This window comes from Genypterus blacodes, unplaced genomic scaffold (assembly GCF_046128005.1).
Source record: "Genypterus blacodes isolate CSIRO-AG114 ecotype Tasmania unplaced genomic scaffold, CSIRO-AGI_Gbla_v1 ptg000077l_1, whole genome shotgun sequence".
In the NCBI taxonomy this organism is placed as follows: Eukaryota; Metazoa; Chordata; class Actinopteri; order Ophidiiformes; family Ophidiidae; genus Genypterus; species Genypterus blacodes.
The window spans coordinates 47,501-71,130 of record NW_027466886.1 but is presented as its reverse complement, the minus strand read 5'-3'; the positions used below and the strand labels follow the sequence as shown (position 1 = coordinate 71,130).

Genomic DNA, 23,630 nt, shown 5'->3' with positions numbered 1-23,630 from the left:
TTTCATTCCGAGTGGTCTTGGCTCCGCTGTCAGCTCTGCCTTGATGCTTCCATCTGTCTGGGGCCTGCAGCAGCGCCGTGCTGTGTTGTACAACAGAGATACACAGACACAAATAAGGAGGACGCTCAGTGTAATACGGCGGCGGAGCATGACGGATGGATACAGTGGTGAAGGAAGTGTGAACCTCCTGACCCTCATGATCCCGTCCAAAGCTGATTTTTGTGTCTCACAACAGCGTTCCAGATGGACGCGTCCTCTGCAGGGACACAAACCATGCAGCTGAGTGTTCTCAGTCCACATTCAGGAAAGAATCTGAGCGTCTTACGAAGGAATGAAAGGCAGAAATGAAATGTGCTCTCTGGCAAATGCACCAACAAACTGTGTCTGGATTATAATTAAGTTTTAGATCAGATCCCACCTATTCTTCAATGTGTTATGGAGGACAAACTGTACAGAACACCCGATTATTCAAACTAGGTATGTTACTTTTGAACAACCTTGATAGAAGATGATGATTAACTCTTTCACCGTGTTAATGAATCATTCTTCCCTGCGCTCCCCATCTTCCATTATAGGATGTGTTGTGAATTTGGTGCAGTTTATGGAATCCTGAGCAGCAGCAGGTAAACATTGTGTGTGCGTTGCTGCGGTGCTTCTGCCTCATACTAAGAGGGGGCAAGAGTCTCAGATTCAGCACCGGGGAGTGCGGACCTTACCTGACCTCGGATCCTCCACATGACACACTCACACCCACACTCACACCTGCCCGCCCTAAACGTGAGAGATGTGAAATGCACCCGAACCGGCTCTTCCACGGGGACGAATGACTGAACCAAACCACCTGTGCCGGAACAGGAGTGTGTTATTTTGTGTCCCTCCTGGAACATCAGCCACGATAATCATTTTTCATTTTATTGAACCGTCAACCGTCTATTTCCCTCGATAAAGCAAACTTCTCAAAAGGGTTGTTGTTAAAGTTTTAGGGATGGATCAGTGCTGTTTGACTGAGGAGCAAATGGAGAAACAGCGGATACACAAAGACATCGAGCTGCAGCTGCGCCGCGATAAGAGACAGTCTGAACGCGAGTACAAGCTGCTGCTGTTAGGTGAGTCCAAACTCCAAACTCAAGTCTACACCATTAGAAATGAATAAATCCCTAAGTAACTGTGATGCATTTCAGTCATACGTAACGCATCGCACATTTATATACGAGTCGGATTACGTTTCGATGCAGAATCCTGAGCGATCATCTTTTTTTGGTGAAAATAAAATAAAATAAAATATATAAATGATATATATTGAAATTAGCCCAAAACAAGCAAGAAGGCCCAAAATGCAATAAAACTGTATTTAAAACTGATATTTTGTACAAGATTACACTCTACAATGGTGGTTTAATAATGGAATAGCGTTGCTCAAAGCATTACAATCATTATTATTGAAGGCATTGAATACTAAATAGGAAAACAATAATGTTATAGTAATGACATTATTCAACATTTATTCATTTACTTAACAGTTATGGTGTTCACATTTCAATTCACTTCTAGAGCCAAAGACTGATCATCACATAACACACCCGTATCAATTAGCATGAACATCATCATCACTAAAACCAGCAACTTCATTTACTTAATTAGTGATACTCCCATGAGCCTTTGCGTCTTCAATCACCGACTCCTCCGGTCAATACAAGCGATCAATCCTTCGAAAGCAAACCTCAGCAAATCATAAAGGGTTTGGCCCAATACCAGAGACTTTAAATGGTAGAAAATGAGCTCAATCATTCATTCATCATCATATCAATAGCCAGACTGCATACCAGGAGTTTAACACACACTAGTTTATAAGTAGATTACAGACTAGTCGATGGTTTTCTAGTCAATGGCAAATAAGATTTAACCTGTAAAACATCACATGAAATGACATTTAAGCTGAGCAAAACAGAGCCTCTTCCATTTCTTAACTGTAGTTTGGTGATGAATGTAGTGTGATAGTCCATAAATGTCAGGATAATCAAATATAGTGTTCAGTCACTCAGATACTTTCTTACCTTTGCACGTTAGTGTCCAAACTGAGTGTGTTTCAATTTAAACACCATGATAGAGTCGCACAACACGAGCCACCATTGATTTATAGTTTCAGCTCCAATGTTTGAACAAATCAGCATCCATAAGCAACATGACGGATAAATGCAGCAAAGGTGCCGAGTAGAGAAAATACAAAGAGGGAGCCTTTCCAGGAGTGTGATAGAGAAATGTGACGGGTCATGATGGATGCAGCTGTGGCCTTTCACCGCTCTGTACTGTGGACCACTTACTGTAAAAGGGCCGATTGAGGCTGATATGTTGGAAACAAACATTAGACATGAAGGCTTAAAGATGCCTGTGCAGACAACAATGTCCTATTGTAAAGGTCAGTGTGATGCTTAACATTGTCAGGTGTTCTTAGGTGCTAACTTGACATATTTACCCAGAGTCATTTCCGCTAGCGGGCCTAAAGTGGGTCAACGTGTTGCTCAAGGGCACATCGGTATTTACATGGAAATTCACACGCATTTAATCTTGCATCGACAGATATCCTGGAAAGAGTGTAAAGTATCTGAAAGCAAATTTGTCACTGGACCAAATTCTTGAGGAAATGACATCTTAAATCCAAAACAAACACACGTCACGCTGTGTAAGCGTTTCTGGAACAACCTGTTAAACTTTGATTCTCATATGTTCCTTCACTCTTAAGATCGCCGACCGCTTTGTTGTGCTGAGAGCCGCTTTAGCTGCGACTGATTGATGTCTAGATGAGTTTTTCGTGCTCGTCACAGATGTCCTATTTCTGGCATTGCTTTGATCCTTGTTCCATTTATCATCCCTGCGTCTCATTCATCTCGTTTGCCCAGGGACTGGTGAGAGTGGGAAGAGCACTTTCATCAAGCAGATGAGGATCATCAACGGCTCTGGATACAGTGAGGCTGACAGGAAGGGTTTCACTAAGCTGGTGTTTCAAAACATCGTCACCGCCATCCAGGCGCTGATCCACGCCATGAGGATGCTGCACATCGACTATATCGACGACAACAACATTGTGAGACGCTGTACCTTCAACATCATGTCATGTGTTTCCGTGTCAGGTTATCTGAAATGATTTCAAATCCACGCACATATGTTGGCGTCTTCACATTGGATGTCTCCTCCTCTGTGTCAGAGTCAGGCAGAGAGGCTGAGCCAAGTAGTCCCACAACTTGTGAACACTTTGGAAGCTTGGCAGATGGACGCCATTAAGCGAGTGTGGCGTGACAATGGCGTTCAAAGGTGCTATGACCGCAGGAGGGAGTTCCAGTTGTCTGACTCAGCCAAATAGTAAGACTTCTTTGTATCGTGTGACATCGTTTGAAGAATCCTGCAAGAACCCTAATGTTTCCGCTTGTGTCCATTCCAGTTATCTGACCGACTTGGAGAGAATCACAAACCCGAGTTACATCCCCAACCTGCAGGACATCTTAAGGGTCCGGATCCCCACCACGGGTATCATAGAGTACCCCTTTAACCTTTCTAAAGTAGTCTTCCGGTACGTTCTTGTTCTTCACTGTTTGGTGAGCGCAGATACTGGAAAAGCTCGAGACTGATGAGGAAATAATAACAAAGAAAGAATAACAGGTACTTACAGCAAAAGATGATCAGATGATTTAGGAATGATGGTGTTGTAATGTGCTGCAGGATGGTGGATGTGGGCGGTCAGCGTTCAGAGAGGAGGAAATGGATCCACTGTTTTGAAGGCATCACCTCTATTGTATTCCTGGCGGCCATCAGCGAGTACGACCAGTGTCTTATTGAGAATGAGAAAGACGTGAGGTCAAAACACACACACACACACACACACACACACACACACACAGCTATATATATATTTGCACTCCAAGATGAGAATATTCCGTTTGTGTTCCTCTTTTTTCAGAATCGTATGAAAGAGAGCCAAGCTTTGTTCAAGACCATCCTCTCCTCCCCTTTCCTCCAAGAGTCCTCCACCATCCTCTTCCTCAACAAGACAGATTTGCTAGAGGAGAAGATCAGACAGTCCCATTTAGCAGACTACTTCCCAGATTATACTGGTAAACCACGCTGTCTCTCTGTGTTGAAGGGGACATGTTGTGCTTTTGTTCATTCACTGATGATCACTTATTTAGACAAACCCATCAGTCCCATTAGTGTCAGTGTTGCCATTTGGCCCATCATCATGTGTGAGGCACAATGAGACTTCTTTGAAAATCTCCTTTACACTCATGGTGCACAGCAGCGATGTAGCAAGGTAGCGCAGGTGTGGATTTGTGTTTCTTTGCACAATAAACATCGCAAAACACTTCAGAATGGACCCGCAAAATGTCAATAACACTAACGTAGATGGAAAGCTGCGCGTGTCCCCTTGAACACAACATCTGCCATTTCTCTCCTTTTTCATTTCCAGTGACGTCGTCTAAACACTCACATTCACCCTCATTGTGTTCTCTCCCGCAGGGCCTCAGAAAGATGCTGAAGCTGCGAAGAAATTCATCAAAAAGATGTACGTGCAGCAGCATGTGGGCCGCCACAAACCCCTCTATCCTCACTTCACCTGCGCCACTGACACAGAGAACATCCGAACCATCTTCAAATCGGTCAAAGACACACTCTTCATGGAACTCATTCATTCCACTAACCTCGAATAAGAGAGGAAAACAGTGATGGTTTCACTTTAAAGAACCTAAATATTGGCTGCATTTCATTTGTAACGTGCTGTTTACTGAGGCAAGAAACCGTCAGATCGCAGCATCGGATCAAGTTCATGTATCTGTAAGCTGTATGAGCAATCATATATCAGATATCCTTAATTATCCCACAGGTGAGAACGACTCATTGTTTCAATGCGGTGATACAGGTTTGTTTCTTTTCATACAATCACTGTTTGTTTGCTCGACAAAGTGCATCTTATCAAACTGGTTTGACAAACGTGTTGGCGGAATGCAAACCACCCTGCTCCTCTGCCTCATCTTCCACCAGAGGAGTAAGTCAAAGCAAAGCAATCACCAAGTGCATCTGGTTATATTTATGCAAATGTAAGTTTTTATTATGCACCCCTCTGATGAGTCCCAGTCTTCCCTTTTCCATAAACTTTGAACCAACTTCCTTGTTTTGAGTGATCTGCAATTCCAGTCACTTACATACGTACATGCATAGAAGCTTATTTTGTCATGAGAAATAAAAGGAGAACACGCCGATGGAGGCTTCAGTGCTGATCCGTGCGGTGATATATGAGCGCAGGAACATGGCACTGATTAACCCAGAAGTGCTGTGTGTTGGAACTCAGGCGTGGTCCAACCTTCTGGTAGGCCTGCAGACCTTTGTACTGTACTGAACAATGCTCCTCTCAGGTCTGCCAGGCTGCTACTGATCTTCCTGTTTAGCGGCGGGGAGCACAGCAGCGGTAAGTCAACACGGTCTCTAGGCTTACACCTGTGAGAGTTCATTTCCTGCTTTGTGTTTGTGTTTTTCCTGCCTTAGGGTTGAGCTATTTAGACAAGTCATGCCAAATACGAAGGAGCTGCTTTACAGAGAAGACTATTATTGTTTGTTTTTAAATGTATGAATCATTTTTCTCTGCCAGTATGTGGTAAAGTGACACAGCTCTGGTTTCTGATTGTTATTGCTTTGTTTTGAACCCTCTGGCAACTAAAACCCCCGTGAATGGCAACAAAACCACGCTCACAAATCTTCCGACAGGCATTAACAGCACCTCCGACACAAACACACACACGCACAATTTATCCCCTCTGGTTGCGGATAATAACGCCACACACACACACACACACACACACACACACACACACACACACACACACACACACACACACACACACACACACACACACACACACACACACACACACACACACACACACACACTTGAATATTCCCAGTCAGCTGCACAGCCTCGGGAAGCCGCCGTGGTTCTAGCAGGTGATTGCCCTTATTTGGTAATAGCCCAGGTCACGTGATCACAAAATGGTGGAAGCTGTGCGCTGTGTGCAAGCCGAGCATCTCTGTCGTAAGGCTGGGAGCGAGGAATAGGGAAGGGAGTAGGGAATAGGGAAAAGGGGGAAAAGCAGGAAGTACATCCATGCTGTGAGACGCAGGAGGGACAGAGACGCGCCGAAGACCAGCAGCGGTGAGTGGATGGTTTGTGTTTGATATGGGAGGAAAGAGAGATGTGTTTGTCTCACACACACACACACACACACACACACACACACGGCAGACAGGAAGCAGAGGGGGAGGGAGGGAGGGAGGGGGGCAGCTGAGCTCAGCACCGTGGTCCAGGATTTGGAAACAGATCAGCATCCTCCATGGATACTCACACACACATACATAACAGCTGATTCTGTGATCCTACAATACATCCCTGTGTTTGTGTGTGTGTGTGTGTGTGTGTTGGTGTGTGTTGATGTGTGCTCTTGTCATACTTGCCTGTACACACACACACATACACACACCACTGTACTGTGTGTGTTCCGGTGAATCATCAGTGTGACAGTGTGAGACGTCTCCACTGTAGCACAAATACCCATTCAGCATGTCTTCCTTTACAGCTGCACACACACACACACACACACACACACACACACACACACACACACACGGTCTGATCTTTCCTTGTTCCTGGGTCATTTTAGAGCCCCAGATAACAAAGATCTCTGTTTTCTATTCCTCTGAGCGAGCATTGGTCACTCTGTGTGTATTTGCATCTCTGCTCAGGCGCGCTTGGCGTCATGTGATCTGTGAAAAAAAAACAGGAGGAGCTTGCTATGATGTCACCGGCCGGCTGCTCGCTCTCTTCTCTCTCCCATGTTGCCTAGCGCCCCTCATCATCATCATCATCATCATCCTCTTCCCCCTCCTCCGGTTCGGACGGGAGGATTAGTGGTAGAGGAAGAGGAGAGATCAGATGACCTTTGACCTCAAAACCTTTCCCTCCTTTTCCTCTGTGTGTCATCTTTACCTTTCAGTCTGTCGTTCACAACGGATGTCTGAGTGCTGCTTTGTGTTCCATACAACTGCTCTATTGTCTTCTTCATCCTCTTCATCTTCTTCTCTGTACTACTAATTTCACAGGTGTGTGTGTGTGTGTGTGTGTGTGGAGGGGGATGATAATGTGTTATGACAGATATAAGCAGCATATACATGTGTCTGATGTACTGCAGGTATACACACGTTTATGTAGATGCATTGTAAAGTAAATGATTATAGATGATTGTGACTAGATGAGTCCATCAGGGGTCAGATTTCTCCATTTCATTATCAAACATTTGTCGATTAAACACACAATATAACAATGACAGTGGTTTGTGAGTTTTAATTAAAGATGACAAAACTCCAACTTGACAAACGAGCACTTCTGCCTCCTGTCTCTCCTCTGTACAATAACAGATGTTTGGCTCAAACTTGTATCATTCCATAGTTAATAACTCTATTTGTCTCTTTCCTAGGTCCCCTGAGTAATGAGGGGATGGACACGGCATCAGAGAAGATGAACTCTGAGGGGGGTGAAGGGAGACCAGGTAAGCCTAGCTGCAGTCCACCACACTGGCGTCCATTATGTGACACACACACTCACACACACACTCTTTCCTCCGCAGCGCCTCCTACATCTCTGCCTCTCCAGGGAGGTCAATCGCAAAGGAAGAAGCTCTCCGCCCCTCGCATCAGCCTGTCCCTGGACCAGAGCGAGGACGACCTCGGCGAGACGCCCGACGACCTTGACATTAACGTGGACGACCTGGACACTCCGGATGAAGGAGATTATCTGGACTACACAGATCATGAGACGGACTGGGAAGGTGGGTGTGGTCACAGACCGGACAGCTGGGGCGCCTCTGCACAGGAACACTAACAGGATTTAACCTCTGGGCTCTTATCTTGTAATTTACAGCTTATAGTGTCAAACAACCTTTATATGATGTCAAGAGAAACATTGGACCAGATGCTTTTATTGATTTTGTGCCTCTTACACTGAAATTCTGTATTGTAATTCTATAAACCCACCTTGGTTTATTGTGGCAATGTATCAGCCCTGATCTGAGGCATAACACAAGGTCACTGTGTGTGTGTGTGTGTTTGTGTGTGTGTGTTTGTGTGTGTGTGTGTGTGTGTATGTATGTGTCTATTTTCATGCCAGAGCCCCAAACGACCAACAGGAGCGATATGGGCGAACCGCATGAACCGATCCCGGCCTACAGCGCAGAGGAGGAGCGTCAGGATGCCAGGCTGTGGAGGACGGTGGTCATCGGGGAGCAGGAGCATCGCATCAACATGAAATGCATCGAGCCCTTCAAGAGGGTCGTCTCGCACGGAGGTGATCACTCCAGATCCACGTCATTGATTATGGAATTTGGCTAATTTCCAAACAGCGAATCCACTATATTGCAAATCATTCCCTGAATTCTTAAAAACGCTTGTTTAGTCTGTGTTGGTTTCGACTTTGACGGGATTTAAGGTGACTTGGACAAAGCAGCTTCCCGTGACAGTAAAAGATTGAATCATAATCGCTTTGGAGAAAAAAATGGGACCTTGCACTTCCCATCAGTTATGCCCCTAGTGGACAGTCCAGATGGCTGCTGGCTGAAAATTAATTTACTTGGAGGTGACAGAGCCAAAACACAAACAGAGACATTTAGAAACAAGATTTATAGAAGAACACACACAGATGAATTGCCTTTGACTGAATTGGGAGACAGTGTTTCAGTGTTTGGGTTGTAATAATGTGGATATTGTGAATCTAACTAATAGTGGCCAAGAGACATGAGTTATGTTTGCTCTGGGTCACACTCTCATCCTGTAAATCCCAGTATTAATTAGATAGCAAACAGTCGGCCACAGCCTGTTAGTGCTGGGAGGGATGAAACCAAACGGCACTGAGGGGAGTTAACTAGTGAGTTAGACTGGTTTCTGTAATAGGACACTGCTTTCTGTTTCATTGGAGTTCTAATCCGACTAATGGAAGTGGAGGTAACGTGAGGATCAGTGGTGTAGCTTTTCCAGAGGAGAGCAGGTCTAATTACAGCAGGAGCATCACATCATAAAAGCTTATGATCCACTATATCACTTTGTTTTTGGTCTGAGCTTACAATGATGTCGTCTTTGTCTTATTCTGAAGGCGCCTTTGTCCCTGCCCTTGTCAAAATGAGGAAACACTGCAGCCTTTAGTCTGCGGCTCGGTTTTCACGGGTCATCCCCATGTTACCGTAATAGAATTCAGGTTCCAGCCTTCTATCCTGAAACAAGTGGGAATAAATGAAAGGAATGCTTGTGACTGGGCTCCTGGTTGGGAACGACTGGCGTTTAAAGCAATTTTCCCACTTAGCTTTGCTCCGAGCTGTGGTTTTGTGCGAACAAGAGACATCTGTCAGCGAGCAGTGGATGTGATCTTCCAAGCTCTGTCGTTTAGATAAAAGCCTTTCTTGTCTTGAGTGACACCAAATCTGCTTATGAATGCGTCGAAGAATAAAAGGAAATTACATTAATCCCAAAAAGACGCGAGACGGACAAAAGAGGAGCAGATTGGCCGATAAATACAACAGAAAGAATGGAATAACAAGAGAGCAATCAAACTCTGCAAACTACACTGATTAAAGCTAAACTCTCAGCCAGTAATGGAACTAGGTCAAACCGGCCATTCTTGTTGATTTGTTTCTTTTTGTGTCATCAAGGCTACTATGGCAACGGAGTCAACGCCATCATAGTGTTCGCCGCCTGTTTCCTGCCAGACAGTAGCAGAGAAGACTACAATGAAGTGATGGAGAACCTCTTCCTGTAAGTCTCACACACACACACACACACACACACACACACACACACACACACACACACACACACACACACACACACACACACACACACACACACACAGTCATAAGCAGGTATTCGGTTTCATATTCAGTCAGTCAGTCATGGAGGCTCTAAGCCATATTGTTGTAAATATTTTTCTCCCCTTAATTAATAATTTATTAAAGTTATTAGTTATTTATTATTACGTATTTCTGGTTGAACTTGTTTATGAATTTAAATTGGCTTCATCAATTTATTTATAATTTTATTTATTATATTTTTTTATTAATTTATTACATTATTTTACTGTCGTACAGAAATATTATTATTGAGTTATAATATTGTTACCTGACTTAAAGTAAATGTCAAACATCAGTATCCTTACTGAGCTCAAAAAATCAGTGTTGGTTGTGAATATTATATTTCTGCTTGAATAATGAATTTGCTGGGGGTTTATTTGTGTTCCTCTCTGTTTTTTGAAAGCAAGGAATAAAGAGAATCTCTGATAAACTGCGGCCTGATTCCTTAAATGACCCACAACCCCACAGAGCAGCAAGAACTCCAGACTCAGAAAGAAAGTGTGTGTTCTCGCTTGCTGAGAAACGGCCATGTTGATGTTTCCTCAGCACCGTTGGCATAGCTGAATTTCATGCTTGGACAGTCTGGTTGAGATCCCACAGGCTGTTCTGTGGAAGATATTGAGTAAGCTGGCACATCCAAGAGTTTTTGGAGACAAATGAAAGGAGGCGTGTCTGAGTATCTGTGGTGTGTGTGTGTGATGCCAGATGGCTTGAGATCTGATTCCTTGTGAGGAGGCAGAACTAGCCCAGTGGTAAACAGCATGCAGCTTGATGTCAAGATCACAATAGTCCCGAAACAGAACGAATGTGTTTGGACCAGGAGGGTAGAAAAGGCAGAAATAAGCCAAGAGTCACCAGAGTTTTGTAAGAATTACAGAGGAAAACTCGGGGAGGGCCGAGGAGAAAAAAAAGAGAGATGTGGAAATCCTCTATTTGCTTTTCAAAGGAGGTGAAAGTGTTGGGTGGGGAGCGAAGCGAAGAGCGAGTTGGTAGGCAGAGAAATGAGAAATGGGAAAAGAGAATAGTTGCTTTGGGTTTGAAGCAGAGTATTGGATTTTGGAGAAAGGTCTGAGTCTGATTGAGCTGCTGGGATGGAGGAAGCAGCCGGAGGATAAAAAAGGAGAAATTCAAAATCAGACGGCTTGACCAGGAGAGCACTTTCTCTCAGCTGACATCAGAGAGGAAACGCTGCTGTGTTGGATTTCTGCATTTGAATAAGAATAAAACCATTTTTGCATATTTTGCTTTGGCATTCCACCATTTTGAGATGATGTCATCATCTTGTCCTCTTCTTTGCTTCTATGGATTTGTCATTTTGTCACAGCGTTGCTTTAGAACATGTGGAAAGTAGCAACATTCAAAACATACTGTAGAATAGGAATTTTGCCCCCCCAAGTTGCAAGAAATGACATCATTACACTGAGGAGAGATGCTGTCGTCATGGTGAATGTGTAGATCCCGTCTTTATGTTGCACTTTTGTTGTGTATTGTATCATGTTTAACATAGGAAGATAGCAAATATAGACTAATCGGGACCAGAGATCAGGGTTCAGGGGTCAAATGTGTAGTTTAAGGGTCAGACTGTACCATTAGGCTCTCCCATTGAATTGCAGAGGACTTATGTGTGACAAAGGTTGCTTGCTGCCAGAAAAAGCCCCAGGGGAGAAAGTATCTAATCCCTTTAGGGGACATTTTCGTCTCCTAACGACTCCCACTGTGTTCTATCCTCATAAATTGTCAGATCAGGCAAACTAAACGCCCCCGGGAAAGCAATGTGAAGATTACCTCCAACATTCTGATGACGAGACTGGAGTTAGCTTGTACCCTTCAGGCAGGCTCCATGTATTTGTTCCATGTGTTTAGCTGTTACAGAGATGTGTGTGTGTGTGTGTGTGTGTGTGTGTGTGCAGCTATGTGATCAGCACACTGGAGCTGATGGTGGCAGAGGACTACATGATTGTCTATCTGAACGGAGCCACGCCCCACAGGAGGATGCCGGGTCTGGGCTGGCTGAAAAAATGCTATCAGATGATTGACAGGAGGTCAGTCCCTTGTCAGATGTAACGGTTTGATTTCACCGCTGATATCGTGAGTGTGTGTGAACAGACGATCTCTGTTTTTTTGTTCTCCAGGCTCAGGAAGAACTTGAAATCCTTCATTATTCTTCATCCGTCTTGGTTCATCAGGACGGTTCTAGCCATCACCAAGCCCTTCATCAGGTAAGCTCACATCAGGTGTCATACATATGGACCGGGCTGCGTGCTTGTGTGTGTGTGTGTGTGAACTTTATTTTTTAAAGATGCATGACTGGTAAGCACTTGTTGACTGGTTCCCTGAGCATGAATGCTGTTTTGCAGGTTGCAGGAATGCCCTACTGCACTCTCTCACACACTCACACACACACAGAGACGCTGTAATGCACAGCACAGTAACTTGGTGACTTTACGGTCATAGTTTGATCCATTTTTCAGTAATATAAATATTGTGGCTTGGCCCTTTAAAGTCAGAGATAATGGTGGTTCAACTTTAAATTAGAGGGTCCAATGATGAATTCAACTAGAATGACAATGACATTCGTCGCAAATAATGAGCCTCTTACAAAGCGTGTCTAATTAGAAAGTGGTGTGTGTGTGTGTGTGTGTGTGTGTGTGTGAGGGTCCATCATCACACTCGTGCTCGCCTGTGTTGCCTCCTCACAGCGCCAAGTTCAGCAGCAAGTTAAAGTACGTGAGCAGTCTGGACGAGCTGCAGCAGCTCATCCCCATGGACTCCATCCAGATCCCTGAGTGCATCATTAGGTGAGGCACATCCTTCCTACACACACACACACACACACACACACACACACACACACACACACACACACACACACACACACACACACACACGCACCCGCATTGTCTTGATATTCATCGTCTTGATATTCATCTCGCCTTCTTGAACTCTCACCCTCAGACTCGACGAGGACCTCAAGGAAGCGGCGGAGAAGTCGAAGTAAGTATCGTCTCTCCCTCTGTCTCTCTCTCTCTCTCAGCACCCCTCTCTCCCTCCTCCTCCCCCCTCCTCCTCAGTTTAACCCTCTTTCACATGGAACCTGGACTCCCTCTTGAATCGGGCTGCAGATCCAATTAGGAGGGGGGGGGGGGGTTGCTAAAGATGCTATAATGTGTTCTTTACATCTCATTTATCACCACGGTGATATCAGTGATTATTGCAGAGTGATAGATCACTCAGCTCGTACATTAATGCTGTTTGGTGCGTCAGGCCTTGTCGGTGATTAATTCTGCACTGAGTTATGTTGCATGTGGTCTTGAAATTCATAACCGGCCTCCTCTCTCTCTCTCTCTCTCTCTCTCTCTCTCTCTCTCTCTCTCTCTCTCCCCTCCTCTTCTTCTTCCTTTCTTTTACAGAGTGAACAGTTTCCTGCAGGGACCCGAGCCAGCACCGAGCACCACAGAGTGAGTAAATCTTCCTCCTTCCCCGACACTTCTTCTTCGTCTTTAAGTTCACGTGTGGGAGAGTTACACTGGCCTGTCACCCCAGCATAAACACACACACACACACACACACACACACACACACACACCCTCGCCCTTTTAACATCTCTGTTCCGTGTCTCTTCTCTCCACCCTGCCAGACTAGACGCAGCCGGTGCCAGCAGGTCCTAAACCCCCAGGCCCCCCTGCCTCCCTGACCCACTGCCCCCCCGCTGACCCCCTGCCCCCCTCCCTCCCTCCCTCCCTCCCTCCCTCACACCAAACCATCCCACGGCGAGCAGAAGCGGGCCGGATCCCTCCCAGTGTTCTGCTCTTCGCCCTGCCCAGCTGGAAACGACATCAACAAGAGGCAAAGGCTTGTTTAAATTAGTGTGTGGACTTTAATACGAAAAAACATAGTTTTAGTACCTGTTACACTCGACAGACTGTAGATGTCATTCTTAGTAAGTGTAGCTGCCTCAGTGTACTAGAACTCCTCACCAAATACACTCACACGCCAGACAAACGCTCAAAGCCACTGAGTGAGTGGGAGTGTAGCAGTGAAGCGATAAGGACGCTCCACCGGTTAGTCAACATCAACGCAAAGTCTCAGTATTTCACACAAAGATAAGTGTCGTTAATCTACAAAGATGTGGTTTGAAAACAAATAAAGGAAGTGCTTAAGATGATCAAGTACTTCATAGTTGTTTTAAACGATTGATATCTAATTATATGACGTTCCTGAAAAGTCCATATATTTCTATTTATTGAGTCGATATGAAACCATGTACAATGTGAGAGTGTGTGTGTGTGTGTGTGTGTGTGTTTGTGTAAATTGGGTAATTTCCTCTTATCTGCTTCTCTCAGATCATAAAAGATGTTTCCTCAGGAGAAAATGAAAAGGGGGTTTCTGTTAAGCACAATCTTCTCCTGCATGTGTGTGTGTGTGTGTGTATGTGTGTGTGTGTGTTAGTGTATCAGTGCATGTCCTGTTCATAGATAATTGATGACCCTCTTACCAGGAGACTTCTATTACAGCGTGCAGAGGAATTATGGATCAGTGTCTCGCAGTTCAATAAAAAGAGAAATGGATCGATCTCTGACATTGTTTTCAACCGTTATTCACTGGGGTGTGATGTGCGATGTGTGTGTGTTGGTTTAGAACGAGGATTTAATTGCTCCGCTGGTGGATGACGAGTCAGCCATTTTTCACGCGGTTATTAATCTCCTCGCCGCTGCACTTTAACTTAACAACGCGTCTCCAAATTGAAATATACGGAAGGCAAATGTGTGGAAATGTAGGAAAGAACAGGGAAAGTAAGGATGAGTGGAGTAAAATGCTCCTTCAACACTGCAAAGATGAATAATATGATTCACTCGCTGTCGAAACAAGCAAAGGAAGACGCCTGTGATGACTGTTATATATGTTTGAAATCGTAAAATGTAAACCAAGCAAGGAAAATAAAGCAAGACTCTGTCCAAAAAGTGTGTGTGAGGATGCAAAACGGGTGTAAATCAGTGTGTTAATAGCTTCTGCTTCCTAGTTTGGTTCAATTCATATTCATATTCATATTCATTGGAGGAGAAATGGGGATTCTCAGTGTGTGTGTGTGTGTGTGTGTGTGTGTAAGAGAGAGAAAGAAATAGTGAAACTGAGGAAAAATCCAGAAAGAAAAGAGGAAGTGAAGGCGGAATTCTTCATCGGAATGTGTAGCTCTCATCATCGTACTCCAGCTCGTCCTCGTTGTCGTCGCCCAGCTGCCCGTAGCGGAACTTCCTGTACACTGTGCCGTCCTGGCCCATGTAAACAATGTCCTCGTCTTCATCGTCGTCGTCGTCGTCATCATCGCCCTTACTCCCCGCGCGGCGTTCGCTCATGTCCACGAGCTGCGACGCGCCGGCCGGGCCGCTGTGCGACGCCGAGGAGGCCGAGCTGAAGCCTCCGTACTTGCTTCCTCCTCCGAACCGGCCGCCCGAGCCCAGCTTCTCGTAGCCGCGGGGAGGAAGGTCGGAGGGCTGGCTCTTTGAACGGGAGTGTCTGATGAGGACGACGACGGCCCCCAGGCCCAGCACCAGCAAAATGCAGGTGGTGATGAAGACCGCCAGGTTGCCTCTGGCCTCCTCTTCCTCCTCATTCCGGAAAGCCAAGTTGGTGCTGAGGATGCATTCCCCTGGAAAATCCCATAGAGGCATAAAGACGTCAGGAGGTTGGGATTCAGCCAAAGCTTTGTTGATAAATGGTGTCAATCCATAATCAATAATCAATGTGTTTATATAGATTGTCCATCAAAATCAATATTAACCCCCACATGCACTTTGGTAAACGTAGTTGAGATCCACTTCAGATCATCTCAGTCCTCAAGCTCAGTCTCACCTCGTGTCTCGGTGCAGTTACAACAGTCCTGCTGCTGCGTGGTGACCTGGGGGTCTTCCTCTTCCCCTTCTTCTTCCTCTGCCTCTTCCCCGCGGCGGCAGCACAGCAGGCAGCGCCCCCCGGCCTCTAGGATGGCCTGAGGGGGACAAGCCGTGCAGTTGGCCAGGCCAGGACCCCGACACTCCAGACAGGAGCCGTCGCATTCCTCACAGGTGTGACCGGAATCCTGATGGAAGACATGAGAGCCGAATGAGTTCTCCTATAATGTGGCGACGCTGGTTTGAACATGCATCCATTCATCTTCCTGTCACACTGTTTTAATCAGGTGCCACACGGTGCGCCGCATGGAATTAAGGGACTAACACATTGCCGCCACAAGACAAGCGTTAATGTTTTAAAGCCTAAAAATGTGTTGATGACATCACCTGCATCAGAGGATAGAAGCCCGGGTCGCACAAGGACTCACACATGCCGTGTGTGAGCAGGTATCCAGGCTGGCACGACTCACAAGATTGGGAATTTTTACCTGCAACAACACAACTTTAGATTTGATTGAATTGTGCACAATCATTTCTGAGATCATGAAGAAGCAGAATTTGCGAGAGAAGTGCACATGCATTACAGATCAGATCCCTGTTACCTGAGCAGGTTTTGCAGCTGGGCTGGCAGATCTCGCAGGTCCTGTGCACGACGTCGTGGTAGAAGCCCGGCGGGCAGGCGGGGAGGCAGCGTCCCTCCCTCCTCAGGTACAGGAGACCCGGAACGCAGCTCAGGCAGCTCTCCTCTCCTCCACCGATGCACTCGCCGCAACTCGGGTCGCACTTCTCGCACAGCCTGGAGGCCCCGTTTCCATAGTGACTACACAGGCGGGCAAGTTATGACAGATTAGGTTTAATTAACTGATATTAGATTACTGCTTTAATTCATTTACGCAGTCGCTAAGACACAAAGAAATTACGCACAATCTGTATCAGAGAGATTCACGCAGCCAGACAACGGGACAGAAGGCTTATGGCGAAAAATAAGTGTGTGTGTGTGTGTGTGTGTGTGTGTGTGTGTTTGGGACACTTTCTGCTTCTACGTGTTCTGGCACTCAGGTCTGAAAGTATGGAGAGTGACACTTCACTGGAATAAATAGCCTTTGTGACAATCTGTATCCCTTATGGACGCTCTCTGGGGTATTTAATTGCACATCAATTTAACGGCACATTAATTTAACTCTCTCAATCACTGCACCCCAAATAAAATCAAGTCTAATTAGCATTTTATAGGGCACATCAAGGGCTATTTAAATCTCCAGCCAAATTAGCTCGTATCTCCACACTGCACCCCTGCCCAACTAACCAAAGATGGGCAACGGCTGCGCTTCCACAAAGACTTTTATGTCACCAAGTGCTAATCTTTTATTAATGAGAGCATCACTGGACCGCACGTAATGTGATGGATGATGGGCACAGCTGGAGGGGGGGAAGCGGGGTTAAATTACCTGTGCTGGCAGGTCTCCACACACTCCTTGCCCTCCCGGTATAGGTGAGCGCCGCAGGTGAGACACTGGTGGCTTTGTTTGCCCATGCAGGTCTGACAGGCCGGGTGGCACGGATCGCACTTCTGCCCCGGCTCGTCCTGATAGAAGCCCGCTGGGCACTCGTCCATGCAGGTGCCATCTGCAGCCACAAACACACCGGACATTATCATGCAACTGCCTTCAAGACTATCAGGCATAGAGTGGAAATACAGAAGTATTACTGATGAATGGACAATTTGAAACAGTGTAGTAATGCAAGTTTGTCACACTCAGATTTTACACATTTTCCAGAATTTGACCAAAATTTTTATTTTCCCCAAATTTTGAAACTTTGTATCTCTACTTATTTTACTGCAAAAGTAGAAAACCAATCAAAATGTAATATTCCTAAAATATAAAACACAAGCATATTAATTAACTTTCTTCCTCTTCTAATCAATAAGTCCCAGATGCCTTACGAGCTCTCCAGAACCTGCAGATTGTGGCGTATTATCATAAACTCACTAAGCAGCAGATGTCTCAGATTGCAGCTCAGGCAGTGGCTTTTGCCGGGACCCGAGCACCTGTGGCAGTATTTGTGACACGGGTGGCATTCCCCCTCCACGTCTGCATACTGATGAGCCGAGCACTTGCTGGCCGGTGGCCCGCAGCGGCCGTGTCCGTCCGGCCTCTGACCCTGATCTCTGCAGCTGGTGCAGGAGCCGGCGTGGGGCCCAGAACAGGTCAGGCATGACGCGTCGCAGTCTGGAAACACAAGCAGAGGCCCGATAACAATCTGAGCTTCCACTCGCTGAGATGCGCTTTGTGCTGCAGGAGGTAATTGAATTAAAGGATGGATGCACATGCAGCAGCAGCAGATCCCTGGATGGAAGAATCAATCATTTCTATCAAGAGGATGGAAGAAAAGAGGCATGAACCTGTGAGGTCAAGGGTTAGAATCAATCATATACTGTATATATATTGCGGTAACACATACACGTAGTTTCTCCATTCTCTCTTTCATTGTGTCGCCCAGGAGCTGCTACACATTTTCTGTTGCTGTACCTTAATACGGGACCATCATACTGCATATAGACGTATATATATATATATATACACACACAATATAAAGTATCTGGATAGGTCCTTGGATGAATTACACCTTTTTCAAGAACAGGAAAAATACAAAAGAGTTCCAACAATCCTCCAAAAGGAACATTACACAGTGTCTATAAATGGTTTGTCCCTCTCAAAGGAACGTAATACAAAAGTATCTACTATATCCAGGTTACAATAAATTAGAAATCAGTCACATTCCGTGTTACAATAGAAAGCTGTACTTTAAATGTTTTATCTCTGGCAGCTATGCAGCAACAAAAGTGGGAATAGTTGACAACATCTTCTCTGTGAAAGTCTTTCCTCCCTCTGTGTTTTTGAATAACAAGAAGAACGTGAGCGGCGTGCCCGTCCCCAGGGAGTCGTCTTTGCGTCGCTGTATTGTTATCCTGGTTTGACAGCTGCCAGTTAACAGATTCTATTTTAGTATGAGTTACAGTTAGGGGAGAATTTCAGAAAAGACATTGCCGCTCACAAACAGCAGGAGAAGCTTCTGCTGGTGTGATTCCCCGAGGAAAACAAGCCGTTTAATTACTATCCGCCTCCCAAATGTAGAACATCACTGTGAGTTGTGCACCTTTACACTCTGCGGTGGCGGCGTCCCTGTAGGTGTGGGCGGGGCACTCAGACAGACACGCCCCGTTGCGCAGCATGGTCTCAACGTCCGTACAGGCGTCGCAGTCGTTGTCGTTGGGCCCGTCGCACGAGGCGCAGTCGGGGTGACAACGCACACACGCCCCTTCGTCCGCGTCTTCGAAGAACCTCTCAGGACAGTCGAGCACACAGAGGCCCTCGTGCAGGAAGTGATACTCCTCACAGCCTGCAGCAAGAAGGATGAAGAAGAGGACCTCTTAGAATAAGCATACCAATGCCAAGTCAAGTCAGAGGAAGGGCAACTCTCCAGAAAATTTCACTTGGGAATATCAGAGGAATGACAAACCACAATGACGTTTATTTTAGATGAGGTTAAACTTTTGATTAAACAGTAGTAGGGGCACATTGGGACTTTGACTGATCAGCGATGGCGGCTGACTTTGTCCTTGTGTCTATTTCTGAATTCTGAGTACCTGTGCAATGTCCAAGTGAGTTGCACTCCTGACAGGCTGAGGGACAGCGCTGGCACTCGTTGTCCCGCACAGCGTGTGCCGGGGGACACGCCTCCACACACTGGTGCTTGTGAAGGAGGAGAGGTTCTTCACAGCTCAGGCAATGGGTGGCGTTCCTCCCACAGGACGCACAGCCCGGTGCACAGCTACGACACACCTGGCCCGTAGGGAAACCCCTGTGGAGGGCAAAACGTAGATATGCTGCTATATATTTGTACACAGACACAAAGTAGGACTATACAGTGCAAGATTTGTGGCCTGGTAGTCTGCCGATAAACTTCTTCAAAACAATCCAAGTGAACAAGACAACCTACCCATTGTTCCCGTTATCAGGTCGGTTTTGTGCTTCTGAGTACACACATATGCTCACAATACTCACAATGTTCACTATACGGTATTAATGTGTTTGTTAGACAGTTTATCAAGTTTGCAAAGCAGTAAAGTACTCCCCCTATTCAAGTAGTAAGTGTGCTAGCAGTGTAGCTTCAGGTTCATGTTTTCGTATAGCGTTATAGAACTCCCGAGTCTCATAACAACTGAGTTTAGTTTGCTTTCTTAACCATCTGAATAGAAGGGGAGGGCACACACTCATCCCTGTCCAGGAGACTTAACCATTCAGTACACTCCATTCACTCTACTGACTATCATCACAACGAAGAGAACTAGTCACAGGTAGGTAAGAGGTGTACCTAATGGTTGGAGAAAGAGATAGGGATGCAGTACTGCCACCTAATGGTGTAGTTGAGGTACAGCAAGGGTTTTCATGACTGATTTGGAGGAAGAAGGCCCCTCCCCATTATTGTCAATCTGGTGGATACCCGGAATCGAACAGGGGCGACGGCAACGTGGAAGTCAACAGCGTACAGCACTAACCACTAACCATGTGCACCACAGAGCTGATACAAGAAGCTTGACTCTGTGCGCTTTTCTCTCTTTGCTTTAGAGATGCGCTTTGAAAATAAACTGTGAGCCCATAAACTTAAGCAAGCATTGGGAACATCAGAGCCAACATGGTGTCACACTAACCACCTGCACCACAGAGCTCAGGCAAGAACTTTGACTCTGTGCACCTTTCACTCTTTGCTTTGGAGCTGCAATTTGAAAATAAACTGTGAGCTCATCAACTCAGGCAAGCTTTGAGCAGAAATCAACAAATTCTCTACCAGGGCTTGAACACAGAACCCTGTGGTTATGATCCAATCAAACCCCCATGAAATATAAATTATTCACTTTTTTTGCCGTGATCATTACATTTAACATCATGTGGGGAAGATAATAAAACTCAGACAACCAATGAAGGCAACAGAGTTCAAGTTCAGAGACGTTGTCAATGCTTATGGTGTCCACCTCTGTCCAAAAGAAAGACATTTAAATGACACAGCCACAAAATAAGTATAAAAATGACAATGATGTCACGTCATGTTCAAAGTTATGCAGACAGAATATATTGCAAAAGCATCGTCCCCTGACCTGACGCACTGTTGTACACACTGTCCATCCTGGAGGAATAACGGAGCTTTCCGAGAGCTCTGACAGCGGGTGCACTGCTGCACGTTCACACACTGCAGACAGCCTGGAGGACAGGACTCACACACTCCGCTCAGCCGACTGGCAAAGGAACCTGACGGACACTTTGACACGCACGTCTGCTGTGTGGTTAGGAAGCGTCCTGGAGGAGATAGACAGAGGAAACATGAGGGCAAAATGTGTGTATAAGTGCACATGTACAATACACACACACACACACACACACACACACACACACACAGACGTGCATAATGTAGTTGATGCTGAGACAGACAGTGAGACAGTGACAGACCTCTTGCACATGATGTACACTGGGTCCTCTCCTCTCCAGAACAGGACTGACAGGACGGGTGACAGTCCTCACACTCCCCATCATCTGAACGGAAAACAATCAGGTCACAGCCAGCCACGGAGATGACACACACACACACACACACACACACACACACACACACACACACACACACATACACAGTTCCTAGCAGCCATCACAGGAGTGTGATGGGAACAAGGGCATATTCAAAGTTTAACAGGAACTTTACTTTTGGTTGGTTCGTCTAACCTATGTTCTTTCTCTGTGTTATTCTAGCTCCTATAATTAAGATGTCTTGCCTCCTGCTAATTACCATATGTTGTTTTACAATCTCTGACTAATTCCTCAATCTCCTGCATGGAGGAGAGGGAGACGATTGTTTCAAAGTCTTCATCACGCTGTTGTTTTTATCTGTTTCTCAGTGCTGAAGTTGGTGAGGGTTCAAGGAAGGTGGCGCTCAGACCAATTACCCTTGAAAATTCCTCTTCTGCTCCTGTGAAAGTACCCAAATCCCTCATTCATTAGAGGCAGACAGTTGGATTAGTGGAATACATAAGCATCAGATAAGCCTCACCACCGCCAAAGGTCTTAGCAGGACAGGCCTCCCGCTCCGGCACACAGCCCCCCTGCCTCCCCGGCTTCTTCCCGTCCTCGCACGACGTGCAGTCCCTCTCCTCCGGGCCGTCGCAGGTGGCGCAGTCCGAGTGACACTCCTCGCAGTCGTTGGTGTCCTCGTCGCCATAGAAACCCTGGGGACACACGGCGACGCAGGTCCCCTCTGGAATTCAAGGAGAAGATGGTTCTCTTGTTATCTGATCAATATTGCATGAAAGGTGTAGTAAGGACGTGAGAGTGGACAGGAAGTATCACACACTGTCATGCACACACACGCCAGGAAATGACACTTAATGAGTAAGTGTGGCCACCGGCGATGGAAGATAGAGGAAGAAAGACAGGAAAATATAGCATCTTATGAAATCTAGAAGAACGGTGATGAAGAGTTGGCAGTTTTACCTGAGAGGAAAAGGTCGGTCTCACACCAGTAGCACTCGTGTTCGTCACAGCTCACACAGTTGTCATCGCATGGGATGCAGGTCATCTCCTCCTCCACGGCGTACGTCTTCACCGGGCAGTATTTGTAGCAGCCGTCCTGAAAGCTGAACAAACAAAAAAAAAAAGGCTCTGAGAGGAAGAGGCGAGGGCAGAAAAGGTCAGAGGTCACACCAGGGCACACAGGCTTACTTGTAAAAGCCCTCAATGCAGGACAGGCAGTGTTTAGGGTTATCTGTTGGAAGAGGATGAAGACAAAACATTGTCAGCTCGCCTTTTTTTAGACAAAACTGCCAGCAACACACTCGGAGGAGGCGCCCGGGCGCAGGCAGGGGTTCATTGGGGGGGGGGGGGGGAAGGGGAGGGGGGGGGGGGGAAGGGGAGGGGAGGGGGGGGCTATTGTTGTTTACTGAGCCGTGACTTACACAAAACGCACTTCCTGCAGCCTTCCTCGCACGCCATGCAGTCGTCATAGTCTGGATCCTCCACTTCCCCTGAGGGAGAGAGAGAGAGAGAGAGAGAGAGAGAGAGAGAGAGAGAGAGAGAGAGAGAGAGAGAGAGAGAGAGAGAGAGAGAGAGAGAGAGAGAGAGAGGGTGGACACGTGCGAGACGACGCATTCAAGGTCACCTCTGATATCGTGTCGGTGGATCACATGGTGGTTCACAAACGACCATCCTCACCTTCTCCACACTCCACTTTAACACACGCTCCATCCGCCGTGTAGTAGGAGGGGTTGCACTCGAGGCAGTGTGTGTCGGCGGTGCAGAGGCGGCACTGGTCCGAACACGGCTCACAGCTCTGATCCTTGGTGTGGTAGAAAGCCTCAGGACAGGCGTCCACACACCGGCCTTCATGCAGGTAACGCTCCACGCCAAACTTATCTGCAGGGGAACCAGAGAGCTGATCATGTGACCGCTGAAGTCATAGCAGTATTATGGGATGCCCTGTTTCTTCATCCATCTACCCTCACTGCATGTAACACGTCTCAGAAGCTCACTCTTATATATGAATCAAACATGAAGTGAATGCCGTCAAGTAGAAAGATACATTTCCTGTTTCTTATTTGAAATGGAGAGAAAGGAAAGAAATTGAGAGGGGCAGAAATAGAGACATGACTCTGGGGGGGAAATTGGAAAATTAATGAGTGAAGTGAAGTAGGAAAAATGAAAGAAAATGGAAGGAAATACCAACAAAAATGAAGGTTAGCGGAAGATAGGATGGAACAGACGGA

At 46.2% G+C, this 23,630-nt stretch overlaps 3 protein-coding genes across 3 annotated transcripts in view; 2 read left to right on the top strand and 1 right to left on the bottom strand.

The window, feature by feature from the left end:
• Nucleotides 1-715: 715 nt before the first annotated feature.
• On the top strand, nucleotides 716-5,246 carry LOC143007046 (guanine nucleotide-binding protein subunit alpha-14-like). Its single transcript, XM_076158421.1, has 7 exons — nucleotides 716-1,106; nucleotides 2,898-3,082; nucleotides 3,203-3,357; nucleotides 3,437-3,565; nucleotides 3,715-3,844; nucleotides 3,953-4,106; nucleotides 4,510-5,246. Exons 1-7 carry the CDS (start codon nucleotides 986-988, stop codon nucleotides 4,698-4,700), a joined length of 1,065 nt encoding a protein of 354 aa, XP_076014536.1. The 5' UTR covers nucleotides 716-985; the 3' UTR covers nucleotides 4,701-5,246.
• A 766-nt stretch (nucleotides 5,247-6,012) lies between these two features.
• prune2 (prune homolog 2 with BCH domain) lies at nucleotides 6,013-14,761 on the top strand. The gene is made up of 11 exons (XM_076158422.1): nucleotides 6,013-6,196; nucleotides 7,515-7,586; nucleotides 7,665-7,865; nucleotides 8,204-8,380; nucleotides 9,735-9,837; nucleotides 11,843-11,974; nucleotides 12,065-12,151; nucleotides 12,632-12,730; nucleotides 12,888-12,926; nucleotides 13,343-13,390; nucleotides 13,570-14,761. Exons 2-11 carry the CDS (start codon nucleotides 7,535-7,537, stop codon nucleotides 13,598-13,600), a joined length of 969 nt encoding a protein of 322 aa, XP_076014537.1. The 5' UTR covers nucleotides 6,013-6,196; nucleotides 7,515-7,534; the 3' UTR covers nucleotides 13,601-14,761.
• A 345-nt stretch (nucleotides 14,762-15,106) lies between these two features.
• pcsk5a (proprotein convertase subtilisin/kexin type 5a) overlaps nucleotides 15,107-23,630 on the bottom strand; it is a 20,753-nt gene continuing 12,229 nt past the window's right edge. Inside the window, exons 23-37 of the mRNA XM_076158407.1 lie at nucleotides 23,080-23,280; nucleotides 22,824-22,892; nucleotides 22,591-22,633; nucleotides 22,363-22,505; nucleotides 21,923-22,126; nucleotides 21,328-21,411; nucleotides 20,979-21,177; nucleotides 19,470-19,684; nucleotides 18,980-19,222; nucleotides 17,812-18,051; nucleotides 17,269-17,446; nucleotides 16,423-16,640; nucleotides 16,208-16,308; nucleotides 15,783-16,008; nucleotides 15,107-15,579 (exon numbers count right to left, since the gene is read on the bottom strand). Of these exons, the coding sequence (XP_076014522.1) occupies nucleotides 15,107-15,579; nucleotides 15,783-16,008; nucleotides 16,208-16,308; nucleotides 16,423-16,640; nucleotides 17,269-17,446; nucleotides 17,812-18,051; nucleotides 18,980-19,222; nucleotides 19,470-19,684; nucleotides 20,979-21,177; nucleotides 21,328-21,411; nucleotides 21,923-22,126; nucleotides 22,363-22,505; nucleotides 22,591-22,633; nucleotides 22,824-22,892; nucleotides 23,080-23,280 (2,837 nt within the window). The remainder of the gene's footprint in view (nucleotides 15,580-15,782; nucleotides 16,009-16,207; nucleotides 16,309-16,422; nucleotides 16,641-17,268; nucleotides 17,447-17,811; nucleotides 18,052-18,979; nucleotides 19,223-19,469; nucleotides 19,685-20,978; nucleotides 21,178-21,327; nucleotides 21,412-21,922; nucleotides 22,127-22,362; nucleotides 22,506-22,590; nucleotides 22,634-22,823; nucleotides 22,893-23,079; nucleotides 23,281-23,630) is intronic.

What these genes read in the sequence shown, in the direction of transcription:
- LOC143007046 (XM_076158421.1), top strand. Translation starts at nt 986, where the DNA reads ATGGATCAGTGCTGTTTGACTGAGGAGCAAATGGAGAAACAGCGGATA. An exon ending in TTATTGAGAATGAGAAAGAC is followed by an intron (nt 3,845 to 3,952) that starts GTGAGGTCAAAA and finishes CTCTTTTTTCAG; the next exon opens with AATCGTATGAAAGAGAGCCA. An exon ending in CTACTTCCCAGATTATACTG is followed by an intron (nt 4,107 to 4,509) that starts GTAAACCACGCT and finishes TCTCTCCCGCAG; the next exon opens with GGCCTCAGAAAGATGCTGAA.
- prune2 (XM_076158422.1), top strand. Translation starts at nt 7,535, where the DNA reads ATGGACACGGCATCAGAGAAGATGAACTCTGAGGGGGGTGAAGGGAGA. An exon ending in TATCAGATGATTGACAGGAG is followed by an intron (nt 11,975 to 12,064) that starts GTCAGTCCCTTG and finishes TTTGTTCTCCAG; the next exon opens with GCTCAGGAAGAACTTGAAAT. An exon ending in GAAGCGGCGGAGAAGTCGAA is followed by an intron (nt 12,927 to 13,342) that starts GTAAGTATCGTC and finishes TTTCTTTTACAG; the next exon opens with AGTGAACAGTTTCCTGCAGG.